Source organism: Balaenoptera acutorostrata, chromosome 11 (assembly GCF_949987535.1).
Source record: "Balaenoptera acutorostrata chromosome 11, mBalAcu1.1, whole genome shotgun sequence".
NCBI lineage: Eukaryota > Metazoa > Chordata > Mammalia > Artiodactyla > Balaenopteridae > Balaenoptera > Balaenoptera acutorostrata.
Window position 1 is genome coordinate 19,476,943 of NC_080074.1, and position 15,432 is coordinate 19,492,374.

At 40.8% G+C, this 15,432-nt stretch overlaps 1 protein-coding gene across 1 annotated transcript in view; it reads left to right on the forward strand.

Moving 5' to 3' along the window:
* The first annotated feature begins 10 nt into the window (after positions 1-10).
* PAH (phenylalanine hydroxylase) overlaps positions 11-15,432 on the forward strand; it is a 72,512-nt gene continuing 57,090 nt past the window's right edge. Inside the window, exons 1-2 of the mRNA XM_007165779.2 lie at positions 11-188; positions 7,420-7,527. Of these exons, the coding sequence (XP_007165841.1) occupies positions 129-188; positions 7,420-7,527 (168 nt within the window). The 5' untranslated portion in view covers positions 11-128. The remainder of the gene's footprint in view (positions 189-7,419; positions 7,528-15,432) is intronic.

Sequence of the window (15,432 nt, forward strand, 5' to 3'; positions counted from 1 at the left end):
ACACCTTGGAATCTCTCCTCCCTAGCGCCAGGTTAAAAACCTCAGCACCATGTGCTGTTGCACTGTTTGCAAACCCGCCTGCGACTGACGCCCCAGAGCTCGGGAGACCACACGCGCTGGGAGCTAGCATGTCAGCCGTGGTCCTGGAGAACGGAGGCTCGGTCAGGAAACTCAGCGACTTTGGGCAGGTGAGCCAGGGCGGGCCTTAGCTGCGCAGGGAGGGGAGTTTGGCCCCCGGTGGAAAGAGGTCTGAGGAGTGTTGGGTTTTCTTACTCCCATAAGCTCACCAGGAAGGCTGAATTCATTTGAAGATGATGAAAATGTCTAGGAAGTTGACAGATAACACATGTGCTCAACAAATGTTTCCTAGTGAGAGGACATCTGTCCTGTGTGGCTTTCAGGGAGTCAGGGATCCTGCTTCCAGAGCTGCCACCAACTAGCTGCCTGTCTTTGGACAAATCACTGCCTTTGTGGCCTCCTTTTTCTTCTGTAAACTGGTCCTTGACAATCTGGAGTGGGAGTTGGGGTCCATCCAGAGCTGCTGTTCTTTGATGTTTATAAGTGTTCTCAGCCAGGTATCAAAATGGCAAAATTATGAGAAATTGTAGCCTTTTTTCACCTTTGGGAGAAAATGGGGCATGAAGACGTCTCAGACTTACTCAGACCTGAGGAAGAAGAAAATTAAAAAGAGAGGAAAATGCACAAGAGTTAGCCTTGGACTTGGAAAGTAAGAGAGCCCTAAATGTGGCAGGGATAATGTCCAGGGTGTATTCCGTTCGCTAGAATGTTTGCCTTTCCCTTGAGGTGAGCAACTGCAGAATACACTCTTTAATCAATGGATCACTCTCCCAGATTCTGGGGTTCAGACTTAAAGCCCAGCCCTGGGAGATAACGTGGGTCTAAGGCATCTGTCAACTGTAGGATTAGTGAGAACAATCTAGAGAACAGGGAGCCTGGACAGCAGAGGATGATTGATGTTTTAGTATAACTAGAGACTGCAGAACTTTGGACTAACTTTTTTTGAGTCTTGAAAGAAAGGCTTCCTTTGAAAATGGTACGTAGGGCTTGGGAGACAGAACTTCATGTTGGAGAGGGACAGCATGGGCGTCAGACAGATCCCAGAACAGATGCCAGCTGTGCTATCATTTAGTTTCTGTGCTGCTGGCCGTGGGGCCCCCATGACTATGGCGGGAGGTTAGGGGCAGCGATCTGGTTAGGGAGCTCTGGAGACTAAAGTTTTATTTGTAGAGCACTTAGAAGATGGAGAACCACAGATTGTCACTGTCGATCACGGGGGGTAAAGAGGACGGTTTAGAGAGTGCTCTGTAACACCCGTGTGTTGAAAGCAAGGGATTTAACTTTGCAGATCCTCAGGTCTATTCATATGAAAAATTGGAATAAAAATACCCACATCCTAGAGTTAATATGAGAATCAAGTGAAATAATGTCTATAAAGGTCTTAGCACACTTCCTGGAGCATAGGAAAGTGCCAGGGGTGTCTAGCCAGAAATGATATGTTTGTTCAACCAAATGCAGCAGAACATTGGCAGGAGGAACACACACTGAGTCAAGCACAGTGGCTGGTGGAGCTTTGCAGTGGAAAGATGCCCGACCTGGAATTAGGAGTTGTGGGCTCTCGTGTTTGGTTTACTGAAGCTATGTACTGGGAAGTCACCTAATCAGGATGGAGACGCTCAGTCTGGTATCTGTAAAATTGCGGGGGGGGGGGGGGTGCGGATTTTGAACTAGAATAGTCTTCAGGACTCCTTCCAGCTCTGACAATCTGCAAAAAAGACACATTTATGCCTTCTTGAAGCTCCAACCCACATGAACAGAACACACTAGATGTAATCCTGACATAAGGCTGTCTCCACCTGCAAGCACAACAATCCTGGGAAAGATGTTCAGCTCATTCATCCACTCAACAAAGACTTACTGAGCACCTACTCTGAGCCAGGCACAGTAGAACCTCTGCCCTGATGAAAATTACATTCTTGTGGAGGAGACAGACAGTAAAAAAAATTAACCAAATGAACATATACTTTCATGTAGAGATAAGTGCTGTAAAGAACATAGAACAGGGCGATGTTTTAAAAGATTAAGGGAACTCAGAAATCACAGCTCTGAATGGTACAAAGCCAGGGTTCAGACCCAGATGCGATTCCAACACCCTGTGCACTCCCCCACCACACTGCTTCCTCCTGTAGATAAATTCTGGAATACAGAGGCAGAGTATGTCCAAGGCAGGATGTCTGCATCTTGTTTTTGGGTATCTTACACTGTAGATGTGTGTATGTATAATCACACATGTGAATCCACACCTCCTCCCATGACCCCAAAAAGCACTAAGATTGAAAGTCAGTGTCGCTGGAATATCCTTGCTGCAGATTAATTGCTGGTAATTGTGAAAACTGCTCTTTTCCAAAGATAACAGAATGTATTTATTAGACACGACCAAAGAGAATGTATTTCTATTGTTAAGGGTATTGCTCAGTGATCAAAATCCTTTCCTTCTTGGTTGCTAGTAAAGCCTTTTCTCCCTGCCCTCTTTCTTCTGTTCTAGTTTCGGAGCTACTTTTCTCTACCTTTATGCATCCTGAGTGTACATGTGTTTCTAAGTCAACTCACATGTCTATTGGAAACAAATAAGTATAGATCATGAGCCAATATAAACATGTTCTGCAAGAGGTTTGTCCAAGATCTCATGCTGATCCACATAACAATGTTGGAATCAGAATCCACTCAAGGCCACACCATCTCACAAAATTCCATGAGCTTGCTCTCATTTCAAGTCCCTCAAGCTTTGAAAAGGGGAGCTATTGTCCCAGGTGGGTCGCTGGGAGGTGGATTAAGGATTTTGGAGTTGTTGGACCTGGGTTCACATACAGATTCTGCCACTCATAAGCTGAGTGTCCTTGGACAAGTCACTTAATCTTGCTGAGTCTATTCCTTCATTTTCAAAATAACAGCACCCATCTCATGGGGCGATTGTGAGGACTGAATAAGCTATTATATGTAAATTCTTTTTTTCTGCCAGTGCTAGTTTCTGCCAATGGTGATGTTTATTAACTGTAAAAAGTACCAGATATGGCTCCGGGCACATGGTGGGTACTCAGTCATGGCCGGCTCTACTTTCAATATTAATAACAATAAAGAGTAGTGCCTTATGGTAAATGTGAATTTGCAGACACATATGAGAAAAGTCATAATTTAAAAAAATAGGCTATATATTTATCAGTGGTTTCAAAATCTTCCATGGTTAAGAGTCCTCTGCGATGCTTTTGAAAATGCAGATTCTAAGATCCTACACCAAATATTCTGATTTGGTAGGTTTGGGTGGGGCCCAGGAATCTGCATTCAAACAAGGAATCACGAGGTAATTTTGGAGTAGAGACACAAGGAACACCCACTTAGAAACCCTGATCTAGAAAGTATATGGGGAGAATGACGAAAGTGAAAGGGGACAGACATGGGTAAGGTATAGACTGTTAGGAGTGGTATTGAGTAACCTTCTGGTGATTGGACCAGAGTACAGCCCTTACTATGCAAGAAACAGAGCCTTTAATGTGGACATTGTGTCCATAGCAGAGGGAATTGTATAGAATGAATGACATTTAGGAGCCTGAGTTCTTTTTTTTTTTAATTAATTAATTTTATTGAAGTATAGTTGATTCACAATGCTGTGCTAGTTCCTGCTGCACAGCAAAGTGATTCAGCCATACATATACATATATATTCTTTTCCATTATGGTTTATTACAGGATACTGAATATAGTTCCCTGTGCTACTCAGTAAGACATTGTTTATCCATTCTATATATAATAGTTTGCATCTGCCAATCCCAAACTCTCAATCCGTCTCTCCCCCACCCACCTCTCCCCCTTGGCAACCACAAGTCTGTTCTCTATGTCTGTGAGTCTATTTCTATTTCTTGGAAGTTCATTTATGTCATATTTTAGATTCCACATATAAGTGATATCATATAGTATTTGTCTTTTTCTGTCTGACTTACTTCACTTAGTATGATAATCTCTAGATCCATCCATGTTGCTGCAAATGGCATTATTTTCATGGCTGAGTAGTATTCCATTGTATATATATACCACATCTTCTTTTTTTTTTTCTGTCATAACACTTCTTTTTCATTTCACTTTTTATTTTATATGGGAGTATAGTTGATTAACAATGTTGTGTTAGTTTCAGGTGTACAACAAAGTGATTCAGTTATACATATACAAGTATCTATTCTTTTTCAAATTCTTTTCCTAATTAGGTTGTTACAGAGTATTGAGCAGAGTTCCCTGTGCTGTACTGTAGGTCCTTGTTGGTTATCCATTTTAAATACAGCAGTGTGTACATGTCAATACCAAACTCCCTAACTATCCCTTCCCCTCACCCTTCCCCCACTGGCAACCATAAGTTCATTCTCTAAGTCTGTGAGTCTGAAATAAGTTCATTTGTGTCATTTTTTTTTTTAGATTCCACATATAAGCGATATCATATGATATTTCTCTTTCTCTGTCTGAATTTCTTCACTCAATATGACACTCTCTAGCTCCCATCCATGTTGCTGCAAATGGCATTATTTCATTCTTTTTAATGGCTGAGTAATATTCCATTGTATATATGTACCACATCTTCTTTATCCATTCATCTGTTGATGCACATTTAGGTTGTTTCCATGTCTTGGCTATTGTGAATAGTGCTGCTATGAACATTGGCGTGCATGTATCTTTTTGAATTAGAGTTTTGTCTGGATATATGCCCAGGAGTGGGATTGCTGGATCATATGGCAATTCTATTTTTAGTTTTTTGAGGAAACTCCATACTGTTTTCCATAGCAGGAGCCTGAGTTCTTAACCTGCCACCCACTGCCTGTGTGATCTCAGGTGGCCCATAGTTTCCCCATCTGAAAAATTAGAGTGTGGAACTAGATGAACTCTCAAGACAAGTCCACCTCTTTGAGTCAATTATCAAGTCCCATGTGGGTATCAGAGGCCAAATGAAATGCACAGATCAAGGAGGGATTGTTTACCTTGGCTGAGGAGTACATAGGTTTTCTGAGAGAAGTGAGACCCAAGAGGGCTTTTGAGGAAAGGTGATGTATTTGAAAGGGGAAGAGGGAGGGATGCAGCGCATTTACTCTAATGAGGAGTTGAAAGGGCAAGGAGGAAACAGTTTTCTGGAGGCGAGGTTCCTGTGGGTGAACCTCAGGAGGTGGGGTACTAAGGGGACTTTTGAATATCAGAAAGAGGTCTTGTATCCTGTTGGCCATGGGGAGCCCCTAAAGAATTCTGAGTAGAATAAGGACACGAGCAAAATTCTGCTAGGAGGGCTCAATCACTGCAGATCACTAAGAGCTGGATTATTGTGGTGGCAGTGGGAACTAAAGAAAGACCTGACCCCGAGAATCATTTCTGGAGAAGGTCAGACTGGACTTGGTGATTGGCTGGACACACACAGGAGTGGGAAAGTGGTGGATGACAGAGTTTCGAGCACAGTGCATTCACGTCTGAATTGCCCCAGTCATAGGTGACATCCGTTGAGGTGTGTCAGAAGTATGCTCCCTTTCTTGGAGGCCAACAGGAGAGGAGAATGCTGCCAAGTGAACTGGAAATGGAAATCTTTTGTCATTCAAGGAAACTGGAACGAACTGAGGGCTCAGTGTCCTCTCCTAGGAAGAAGACTGACATCAGAGACTGCTCTGCGTGTCTCTGGCAGGGTTTACTAGAGACGGAAGGTAGAGCAGAGCCTGCAGGAAGCTGTGATTCATGGACAGCATGCTGGGATCCAGTGGCATGGGTTCCACTGCTAACCGTGCAACTCTGGACAAGTTACTTAACTTCTCTAAACCTTCATTTTGTCATCAATAAAAGGGGCACTTGGAAAAAATAAAACCTACTTTCTAGATTGTTATCAAAATTAAATGAGATAATCCAAATCAAGTACCTATCATAATATCTGGGACATTATAGGGGTTTTTAATGTATGGTAGATTAAAAAAAATTTTACAAAGATAATATCATCGTCCATATAAGGATATATAACAGTTCAGTTTTGCAATTCATTTAGGGCTTCCTCTAATCACACTTGCTGATAATTCTGGTTCTTCCCCCGCACCTCTGTTTCAGGTGAGGGTCTGGGAAAATCTGAATTCTCTGAATTAAAAGAATTTCATCCTGAGGGTCATCCGTGTTCATACAGGGCTTATGATGCCAAGTCACTGAGAGCCTGCCCAGCACAGCCTTCTCATGGAGATGATGTAACAGCCATTCTTCTAATTTCATTAACTTGCTTACAAGAGAGTAATTGTTCTGCGTGGGTTTTTTTTCCCCCCAGTTTTAGGTATATGTTGTTTATTTGAAAGCACACATGGAACTCTATGTATTATTGTAAAACTTAATTTAACACTTAACTTTAAAATTTTAAAAGATTTTGGCAAACCCTTTCTGGAATGGCAACCCTAGTCCCACCTTAATTTACTGTCACATGCATGTAGAAAGTTGCTAGATCCTTGACATTCTTTGCTGTTTTAAGGCATCCATCTTCCAATAAGTTATATATGTGCTCTTATGTACTTAGTGACTCTTTTTCAACAATTGGTGTCTCTGATCCCAGCATCTGGGAACAAGTTTAATGTTCCCATGACATCTTTTCCAAAGGCCAAGAAGTCATTTGTGGGTATTCTTCATATTTCCATCATTTTTACATACTTCTCTTAATATTATATTTAAACTATTTTATCTTTATCTTTTTCGTCATCTGAATGCCGTTTTGACAGGGCTTGTTATGATTACAGATTAGCCTGCTTTCACACATGAGGAAGTTAAGAAGCCTAAGCTGTCCCAAAGTGTTCTGGTTGGTAAATGGAAGAAAGAGGATTCCAACCCATGTCTTTGGACTCAAAAGCCTGTGTGTGTTCTATTTTTAGTATTTTCCACCCTGTATTTCTCAATGTTTTCCTGGGACAATTACTGCACCATATTATACCACCTCTAAGATCTTTTTAAATTTATCTCGTTTGTTGTGTATGTGTCTACTACGTCAGAATTTGAACTTCTGATGAATGGGGCCTCCTCTTATTCATCTTTGTTTCTCTCAGAGCCCTAACTGTACCTAGCACTTGGTAGGTGCTCATTAAAAAGGCAGTGAGTCTGTAGTGTAACTGGTGACATTTGTGAATAATTAGAGCTTTCTAAAATTGAAATCTGATCTAAGAGCACCACTGAACATTTTACTTCCCTTGATTTACTTATTTTCCACCACACGTATACTTCTGTATAGAATATATGTAGCTCATTGTATTCCAAGACTTGACTAGAAGAGAAAGTTCATGCTCGCCTCTTCCTTAAGAGGTTCCACAGGAATGAATTGCTGAGCTGTGAATAACATTTTACCCAAATGCATTTCATCCTGTAGGAAACAAGCTATATTGAGGACAACTCCAATCAAAACGGTGCCATATCACTGATCTTCTCACTCAAAGAAGAAGTTGGTGCGCTGGCCAAAGTCTTACGTTTATTTGAGGTAAGTGCTCTATTCATGTCTGCCTTGACTAATGGCATAGCAGACTTCTGTGTTATCTTTTAGCGTGATGCAGTGACAAGAACATAGGATCTGGAATTGGAAGACTTGATTTTCAGCTTAGGCTCATACATGACCCAACTGTGTGAACTTAGTTAAGTCTTTCATTCTCTTTGAGCTAATGCTTCTCCATTTCCTAATGAGGATCATTCAGAATCACTGGTTGCACACCAGGAAGCCAGTGTTGGACTCACTCTTCTTTCATCAAACTTTCCTTGAATTAATGACAGTCAAGCCTTCATGTTTGCGAGTCCTACATCCCTCGGATTCAACCAAAAAATTTCGAGCTGGGTTTGGTTGAATCCGCAGGTATGCAACCCATTGGTAGGGAGGGCAGACTGTATTCATTGTACCACTATTACCATTTTCTATAAGGGTCTTGAGCATCCGAGGATTTTGGTACCCATGGGGTCCTGGAACTGTTTCTGCATGGGTACAGAAGGACACCTGTACTATCCTCTCAGTGTTCCCGAAGCACTCTTTAGCTTTTAACTGCAGCACTTATTTGCCTTGTGAAATGTATACATTTCTGTTTGACCCCGAGGATAGTTTCTTCAGGCAAGGAACCTTGTGTGAGTCATCTTGTGTCAGACTCAGTTTTTTGTTGTTGTTTTTTTAAAAACATCTTTATTAGAGTATGATTGCTTTACAGTGTTGTGTTAGTTTCTGCTGTATAACAAAGTGAGTCAGATATATGCATACGTATATTCCCATATCCCCTCCCTCTTGCGTCTCCCTCCCACCCTCCTTATCCCCCCCACCAGGTGTCGCAAAGCACTGAGCTGGTCTCCCTCTGCCATGCATCTGCTTCCCACTAGCTAACTATTTTACATTTGGTAGTGCATATATGTCAATGCTACTCTCTTACTTCATCCCAGTTTACCCTTCCCTTTCCCCGTGTCCTCAAGTCCATTCTCTATGTCTGTGTCTTTATTCCTGTCCTGCCCCTAGGTTCATCAGAACCTTTTTTTTTTTTTCTTAGATTCCATATATATCTGTTAGCATATGGTATTTGTTTTTCTCTTTCTGACTTACTTCACTCTGTATGACAGACTCTAGGTCCATCCACCTCACTACAAATAACTCAGTTTCGTTTCTTTTTACGGCTGAGTAATATTCCATTGTATATATGTGCCACATCTTCTTTATCCATTCATCTGTCGATGGACACTTAGGTTGCTTCCACGCCCTGACTATTGTAAATAGTGCTGAAATGAACATTGTGGTACATGACTCTTTTTGAATTACGGTTTTCTCAGGGTATATGCCCAGTAGTGGGATTGCTGGCAAACTCAGTTTCAATATATATATTAAATGTTCAATTAAGAATGAAATTTAATTTAAATATGAGCAAAGGAAATTAGACTTTTCAAAATCATTTTTGGAGGCTTCCATGGTGGCGCAGTAGTTAAGAGTCCGCCCCCTAATGCAGGGGACATGGGTTTGAGCCCTGGTCTGGGAAGATCCCGCATGCCGCGGAGCAACTAAACCCATGTACCACGACTGCTGAGCCTGCGCTCTAGAGCCCACGAGCCACAACTACTGAAGCCCGCACACCTAGAGCCTGTGCTCCGCAGCAAGAGAAGCCACCGCAATGAGAAGCCCGTGCACCGCAACGAAGAGTAGCCCCCGCTCGCCGCAACTAGAGAAAGCCTGTGTGCAGCAACAAAGACCCAATGCAGCCAAAAATAAATACATTAAATTAATTAATTTTCAGAAGAAGGTCTTTAAAAACAAACAAACAAAAAACAACACTTTTGCCCTGGATTTTAAGGAGGAATATTTTTGAAGCAAGTAATTTTTTACCCCTCGTACTTTAATTAAATTCTACCTGGTGATTGCATACATAAATAGATGGAGAAGAGACAAATCTCCCAGACAGAGGAATGCCAAATAATTTAAGTAGATCCTCTGGAGTCAAAGACGGAGAACATAACTCCCCACTCCTTCGGTCTGGGCCATGAAGAGTGACTTGATGAAATGGCCCTTTACCTCTGTGGCCTTCCTCCCCCAAACCCATAACCCCAGTCTAACCATGAGGAAAACATCAGGCAAACTCCAGTTAAGGGACAGAATACAAAGTACTTGACTAGTACTCTTCAAAACTGTCAAGGTCATCAAAAACAAGAAGTGTCTGAGAAGTTGTCACAGTGAAAAGGAACCTAAAGGGATATGACAACTAAATATAATGTAGCGTCCTGAGTGGGATTGTAGAGCAGAAAAAGGACATGAGATATAAACTAAAGAAATTCAAATAAAGTATGGTCTTTAGTTTGTGATAAGGTATCAACATTGGTTCATTAATTGTAACACTTGTTCCATACTAATAGAAGACATTAATATTAGGGGAAACTAGATATAGAGTATATGGGAATTCTCTGTACTATCCTCTCAATTTTTTCTGTAAATCTAAAATTGATCTAAAAAAATAGTCTATTTTAAAGAAATTAAACTTGGCTATCCAAAAGGAGGAAGAAAATGTCTGCCTGAATGAGAGCAAGAAATGAGTGTAGAAAAGAGAGACAGAGTGCTGTCTGAATGACAAGCTGGTCGTAAGAAAGAATATATCTGTAAAATATAGGAATGTCACATTTTCGTCTTTGTGTTATACGGTTCATCAGCATTTTCCTCTTAAGAGGTCAGGCCTTAGTCAGGGTTAATAAATTAAATAATAGTAAATTAACAGGATGTTTTCAACCTAATAAATAAGCCACAAGTAACTAAATTACTAGGATGAAGTGCACCCAAGGAGCATGGACTGCATGTGGGATGGTTGAATCCCAGAGTTCATTGACCTTGACGGGTTGTTTAACATGTGTGCCTTTGTTTACTCATCTATAAAGTAGGGCTAATGATCCATACCTCCCTGGGGCCATGAGATTTTATGTGCTACGTGAAATGCATGGTATGACTGAGCCCAAAGATGATGCTCATACGATATCTATTCCTTTACTCTTTCCACATGTGTTCTATGAAACCTATCAGAAATCTTTGAGAACATGTGAAGAGGAGAAAATGACTAGAGACAGTCAAAAGCCTTGATTTAAAAATTTTTTTCCCCAAAACACCCCAAAACTTAGAATGAAATACTTAGTATATTTTGTGAACATTTATAGCAAATGGCAATGACCAAGAGTCAGGGCAGCGCCATTAAAGAAAAGCAGAGTTGGGGAGGGTGGGAGGGAGAGAGATGCAAGAGGGAAGAGAAATGGGAACATATTGTATATGTATAACAGATTCACTTTGTTATAAAGCAGATGCTAACACACTATTGTAAGGCAATTATACTTCAATAAAGATGTTTGAAAAAAAAAAAAACCTCAAAAAAAAAAAAAAAAAAAAAAAAAAAAAAGAAAAGCAGAGTAGCTTAGTAGAACCAAGGGATTATGGTGGCCACGGTGCATTTGTGTACTTCATGTCCTTCATGGTATCCTGAACGAGATGGAGAAGTAAGTGTTAGATAAAATTACAGACAAACCCTTTAAATTGTGTAGTTGACACTAAACTTCTAGACCATATAAAATGAAATCAAAGGTAATAAATGGCAAAAAAAGAAAGAAAAAGAAACAGGAAAAATCTAAACTACACTTTTGGGCCGTGTTTCCTAAGCAATATTCTGTTGAACGCCACAAGTTAGTAGATGTTTTACTAAAGAGTTACAAGGGTAAATATGGCTGGAAAATTCTGCGTCTAGATTTTGGAGAGCCATCATGCCTGGGAAAATATTAAAGACTATGGAAAGCCTTGCAGAGTGGAAACCTATTCAATACTATCTTACTCAGAATTTCTCAAACATTTTTGGTCATGGAACCTTGTTCAAGAAAGACCTATTACCATTTTGCAGGCACTAGTGTTCCACTGAACTTATGCTATTTTAGAGTTAGGAGCTCCAGACTATCAGTTATAACCTAGGTTTGGGACCCTGAGGAGTAGAACAGCATTGGGATTAAGACTATATTGTCTGGAACCAAACTGTTTGGGTTGAAAAACCAGTTGTGCCATCTATGAGCTGGGTCACCTTAGGAAAGTTATTTATCCTCTTGGTGGCTTAGTTTCCTCATTTTTAAAATGAAGGTAATAATAAGCTTGCTTTATAGGGCTGTTGTGAAAATTAAATGAATTAATACATGCAAAGTACTTATAGTATCTGGCACATAGTAAGAGCTCAATAAATGTTTGCTCTCATTATTTCTATGCACCATAATTTTGGAGAGTCGTGGAGCATCAGAGACTCTTAAATTCTTAGCTCTATGAGAAATAGTTAAAGGATTAACGGGACTTCCCTGGTTGTCCAGTGGGTAAGACGCCGCACTCCCAACGCAGGGGGCCCAGGTTTGATCCCTGGTTGGGGAATGAGATCCTGCATGCATGCCACAACTCAGAAGCCCGCGTACCTCAAGTAAGACCCGGTGCAGCCAAAATAAATAAATAAAAATTTTTTTTTTTTTTAAAAAAAGGATTAAGGTTAATTGGCTTGAAGAGGGAAGATGGGATGAGGAAACAATAGGTTCATTCAAATATTTGAAGGGCCATTGTGGAAGAAGAATATTAGTTATTTTTTATTACTTCAGAGGCAAAAGGGCAAAGCACAGAAATTATAGGAAGCATATTTCAAATCACTTAAAGGAAACATCTCTACGGTAGAAGGGTGCTGGAAGCCATTGATTTCAAGCATTATTACTATCAAAACAGCTAATAAAAGGCAGGGCAGAATCAAAGCAAAAATTATGGTATAAATAAACTTACCTTTCCTTAATAAAGACAGAAGATAAAAATCCATTCCAAGGATTCCCTGGTTGTCTAGTGATTAGGATTTGGGCTTTCACTGCCGTGGCCCAGGTTCGATCCCTGGTGGGGGAACTGAGATCCTGCAAGCTACGCAGCATGGCCAAGATAAAAAAAAAAAATACATTCCAGCTCCTCCAAGACTGGCAATGGAGGAGAAACATTCCATATGGGAGAATCACCTGCTCCCTGTGAGTCCCTTGCTAAGTACTCCTGCAGTCACCTCCATGCTTAATGAGCACTGCCATCTTTTCCTTAGATGATTAACACCAAAGTCATCATCCCATTAAGGGATGATGTTGCCTGCCAATGGGCTTGTGGTCTATTAGACTTCAGCTAGTAACAACATCAGAATGCAACACAATAGGCTTGATTATTATAATGAGGATACAGATGTATAGTGTCTACATGTATTGGGTGGGTGGTAGGGACAGTGAAGCAGATGGTTTAGTGAATTGGGGCCAAACGATGAGAAACATACCCAACCCTCTATCTGCCAACCCACAAACATCCCACTGTCCTCAGCAGATTGATCTCTCAATTCTGCATTTTCCATACCTCTCTATATTTTTAGCCTCTACGCGCTCACATCCCGCGCCTTCTTAGAAAAGTAGTCTCCTGAGAGTCTTTACTGCTAGTGGCTTAGTGATGGGCTATAAAATTAGAAGAAGGCTCCTGGGGGAAGTTGCAAAGAAGAGGTCTCCCTTCCTCTGCCAGAACTCCGCTAATCGTTTTACCGTGAATTCGCCAGGGGAGGGAACAAGCAAACAGGCAGATATACAGAGCTCTAAAGTATCAATACATGGGTGTGTTCAGTTGTCATCATTTAATTGATGGAGACACAGGTTCAGACTAAGCAAGCTGCCCAAGGCTAGACACTTAGAGTTAAAAAGTGCTTCCAAGTTCACCTTCCATTTCCATGGTAGATTGGTCTTTTGAAAACAAATCTATACTTGTTTATAGTCTAAATGTGACATATACAGTCTATATTTGTCACATTCACTTTCTATGTGTGACCTCTGCCCAGATGACCCACGCCTTCCCCTCATCAGATAGTCAATGAGCTCTTATTTTCTCATTTATGCATTCAGTTAATGTTCTTTGAGTATTGGCTGGGTTTTGTTTGTTTGTTCATTTGTTTGTTTTTATTGGAGTATAGCTGCTTTACAGTGTTGTGTTTCCACTGTACAGCAAAGTGAATCAGCTATGCATATACATATAATCCCCTCTTTTTTGGATTTCCTTCCCATTTAAGTCACCACAGAGCATCGAGTAGAATTCCCTGTGCTATACAGTAGGTTCTCATTATACATAGTAGGTTATCTCTTTTATACATAGTATCAATAGTGTATATATGTCAATCCCAATCTCCCAATTCATCCCACCTCCCCTTTCCCCCCTTGGTGGCCATACATTTGTTCTCTACGTCTGTGTCTCTATCTCTGCTTTGCAAATAAGGTCATCCACACCATTTTTCTAGATTCCACATATATGTGTTAATATACGGTATTTGTCTTCCTCTTTCTGACTTGCTTCCCTCTGTATGACAGTCTCTAGGTATCGGCTGTTGTCAGACCGTTTATAGGTGCTGAGGAGACTGCGAAGACCCAGGCAGTCAGTCTCTTCCCCTTTAGAACGTGGAGGAGCTCAAGCTTCCATGAGCTTTCTTAACCCAGGCTTAGGGCAAAATTGGCCAGGGGAGGTTTCTTGCAGATATCATGTTTAAGCTGAAACCTAGAGGGTTGGCCACAGGAGAGGAAGGGGGGACGTACATTCCAGAATGAAGAAACAGATGACTTGAGTTGAGAGAATAAACAAGTGTCCAGGTCACAGAATTCTCAAATCCCCTTACCATCTACCAACCTCAGTGTTCCTGGAGACAGAGGTGGGATCACAGAGGGGACATTCGGTCAGATACAAGATGTTTATTACTCTAAAGTTTGGACTTTAAGGTCCTGCCTGTGACCCCTGGGTCTGGTGAGCAGGACAGGATCAAGAGTGAATCACAAGGGTTGCTTTTGCCCCTTTGGCCTTAGGTCCAGAGCAGTTATGGCAGTAAAATGTTTACAGGGAGCATTCCATCTTTAATCAAAATAAGAAGAGCCTTGAGTTCCACTGGGGGGAAGAAAGTTCTTACAACCCAGATGACTTTTTCATCCTATTTAAACCCCCAAATATAGATAATGATATAAAGAACACCCACGTAACTCACTCCCTGCTTAAGAAATACATCATTACAGAAATGGCTACAGTCCCTGGGTACCTCTTCCCCATGCACGTCCCTCCTCAGAGGTAGCTATTAATCTGAATTTGATACATACTATTCCTATGCATCTTTTCAGACTTTGTTATACAGAGATGTCCATTAAGATATATGGCATGGTTTGGCAAGTTTTGTTTTATTTTTTTGAGGTATAGTTGATTTACAATGTGTTAATTTCTGGTATACAGCAAAGTGATTCATTTATATATATAAAAGAATATACAAATGACTAAATATATATATATTTCTTATTCTTTTCCATTATGGTTTATCACAGGATATTGTATATAGTTCCCTGTGCTATACAGTAGGACCTTGTTGTTTATCCTGCAAGCTTTTAATGTTCATAAAGTTGGAATCATATTGTAACCATCCGTCTGCAGTTTTCTTTTTGGGGAGAAGGTGGGGAACATTATTTTGATATTTGCACATATATTCTTGCTCATTTTCCCATATCTTCCATCGTGTGACCATACTTCCTGTTGGTGGATATTTAGTTTGCTTCCATTATTTGTCCATGCAAATGGTGCTACCCTAAACATTTTGTGTAGGTTTAATGATCTAGCTATTGAATAGAAGAACCTCAAATGGAAAACTGGCACTGTTTTCAGCTGCTAACCTGTTCAAAGCTGGGCATATTTGAGAAACAGCAACACGGAGCTGACTTTCTAAACTTTCATCATGAAGTTGGATCCCACATTGTGAAAATGTAGACAGAGTGCTGTGGTCCATTGATGGCACATGACTTGTGATTGCACATCAGTAGCCTGGACTGAAACAGGCCACTGGGCCATTTTGAT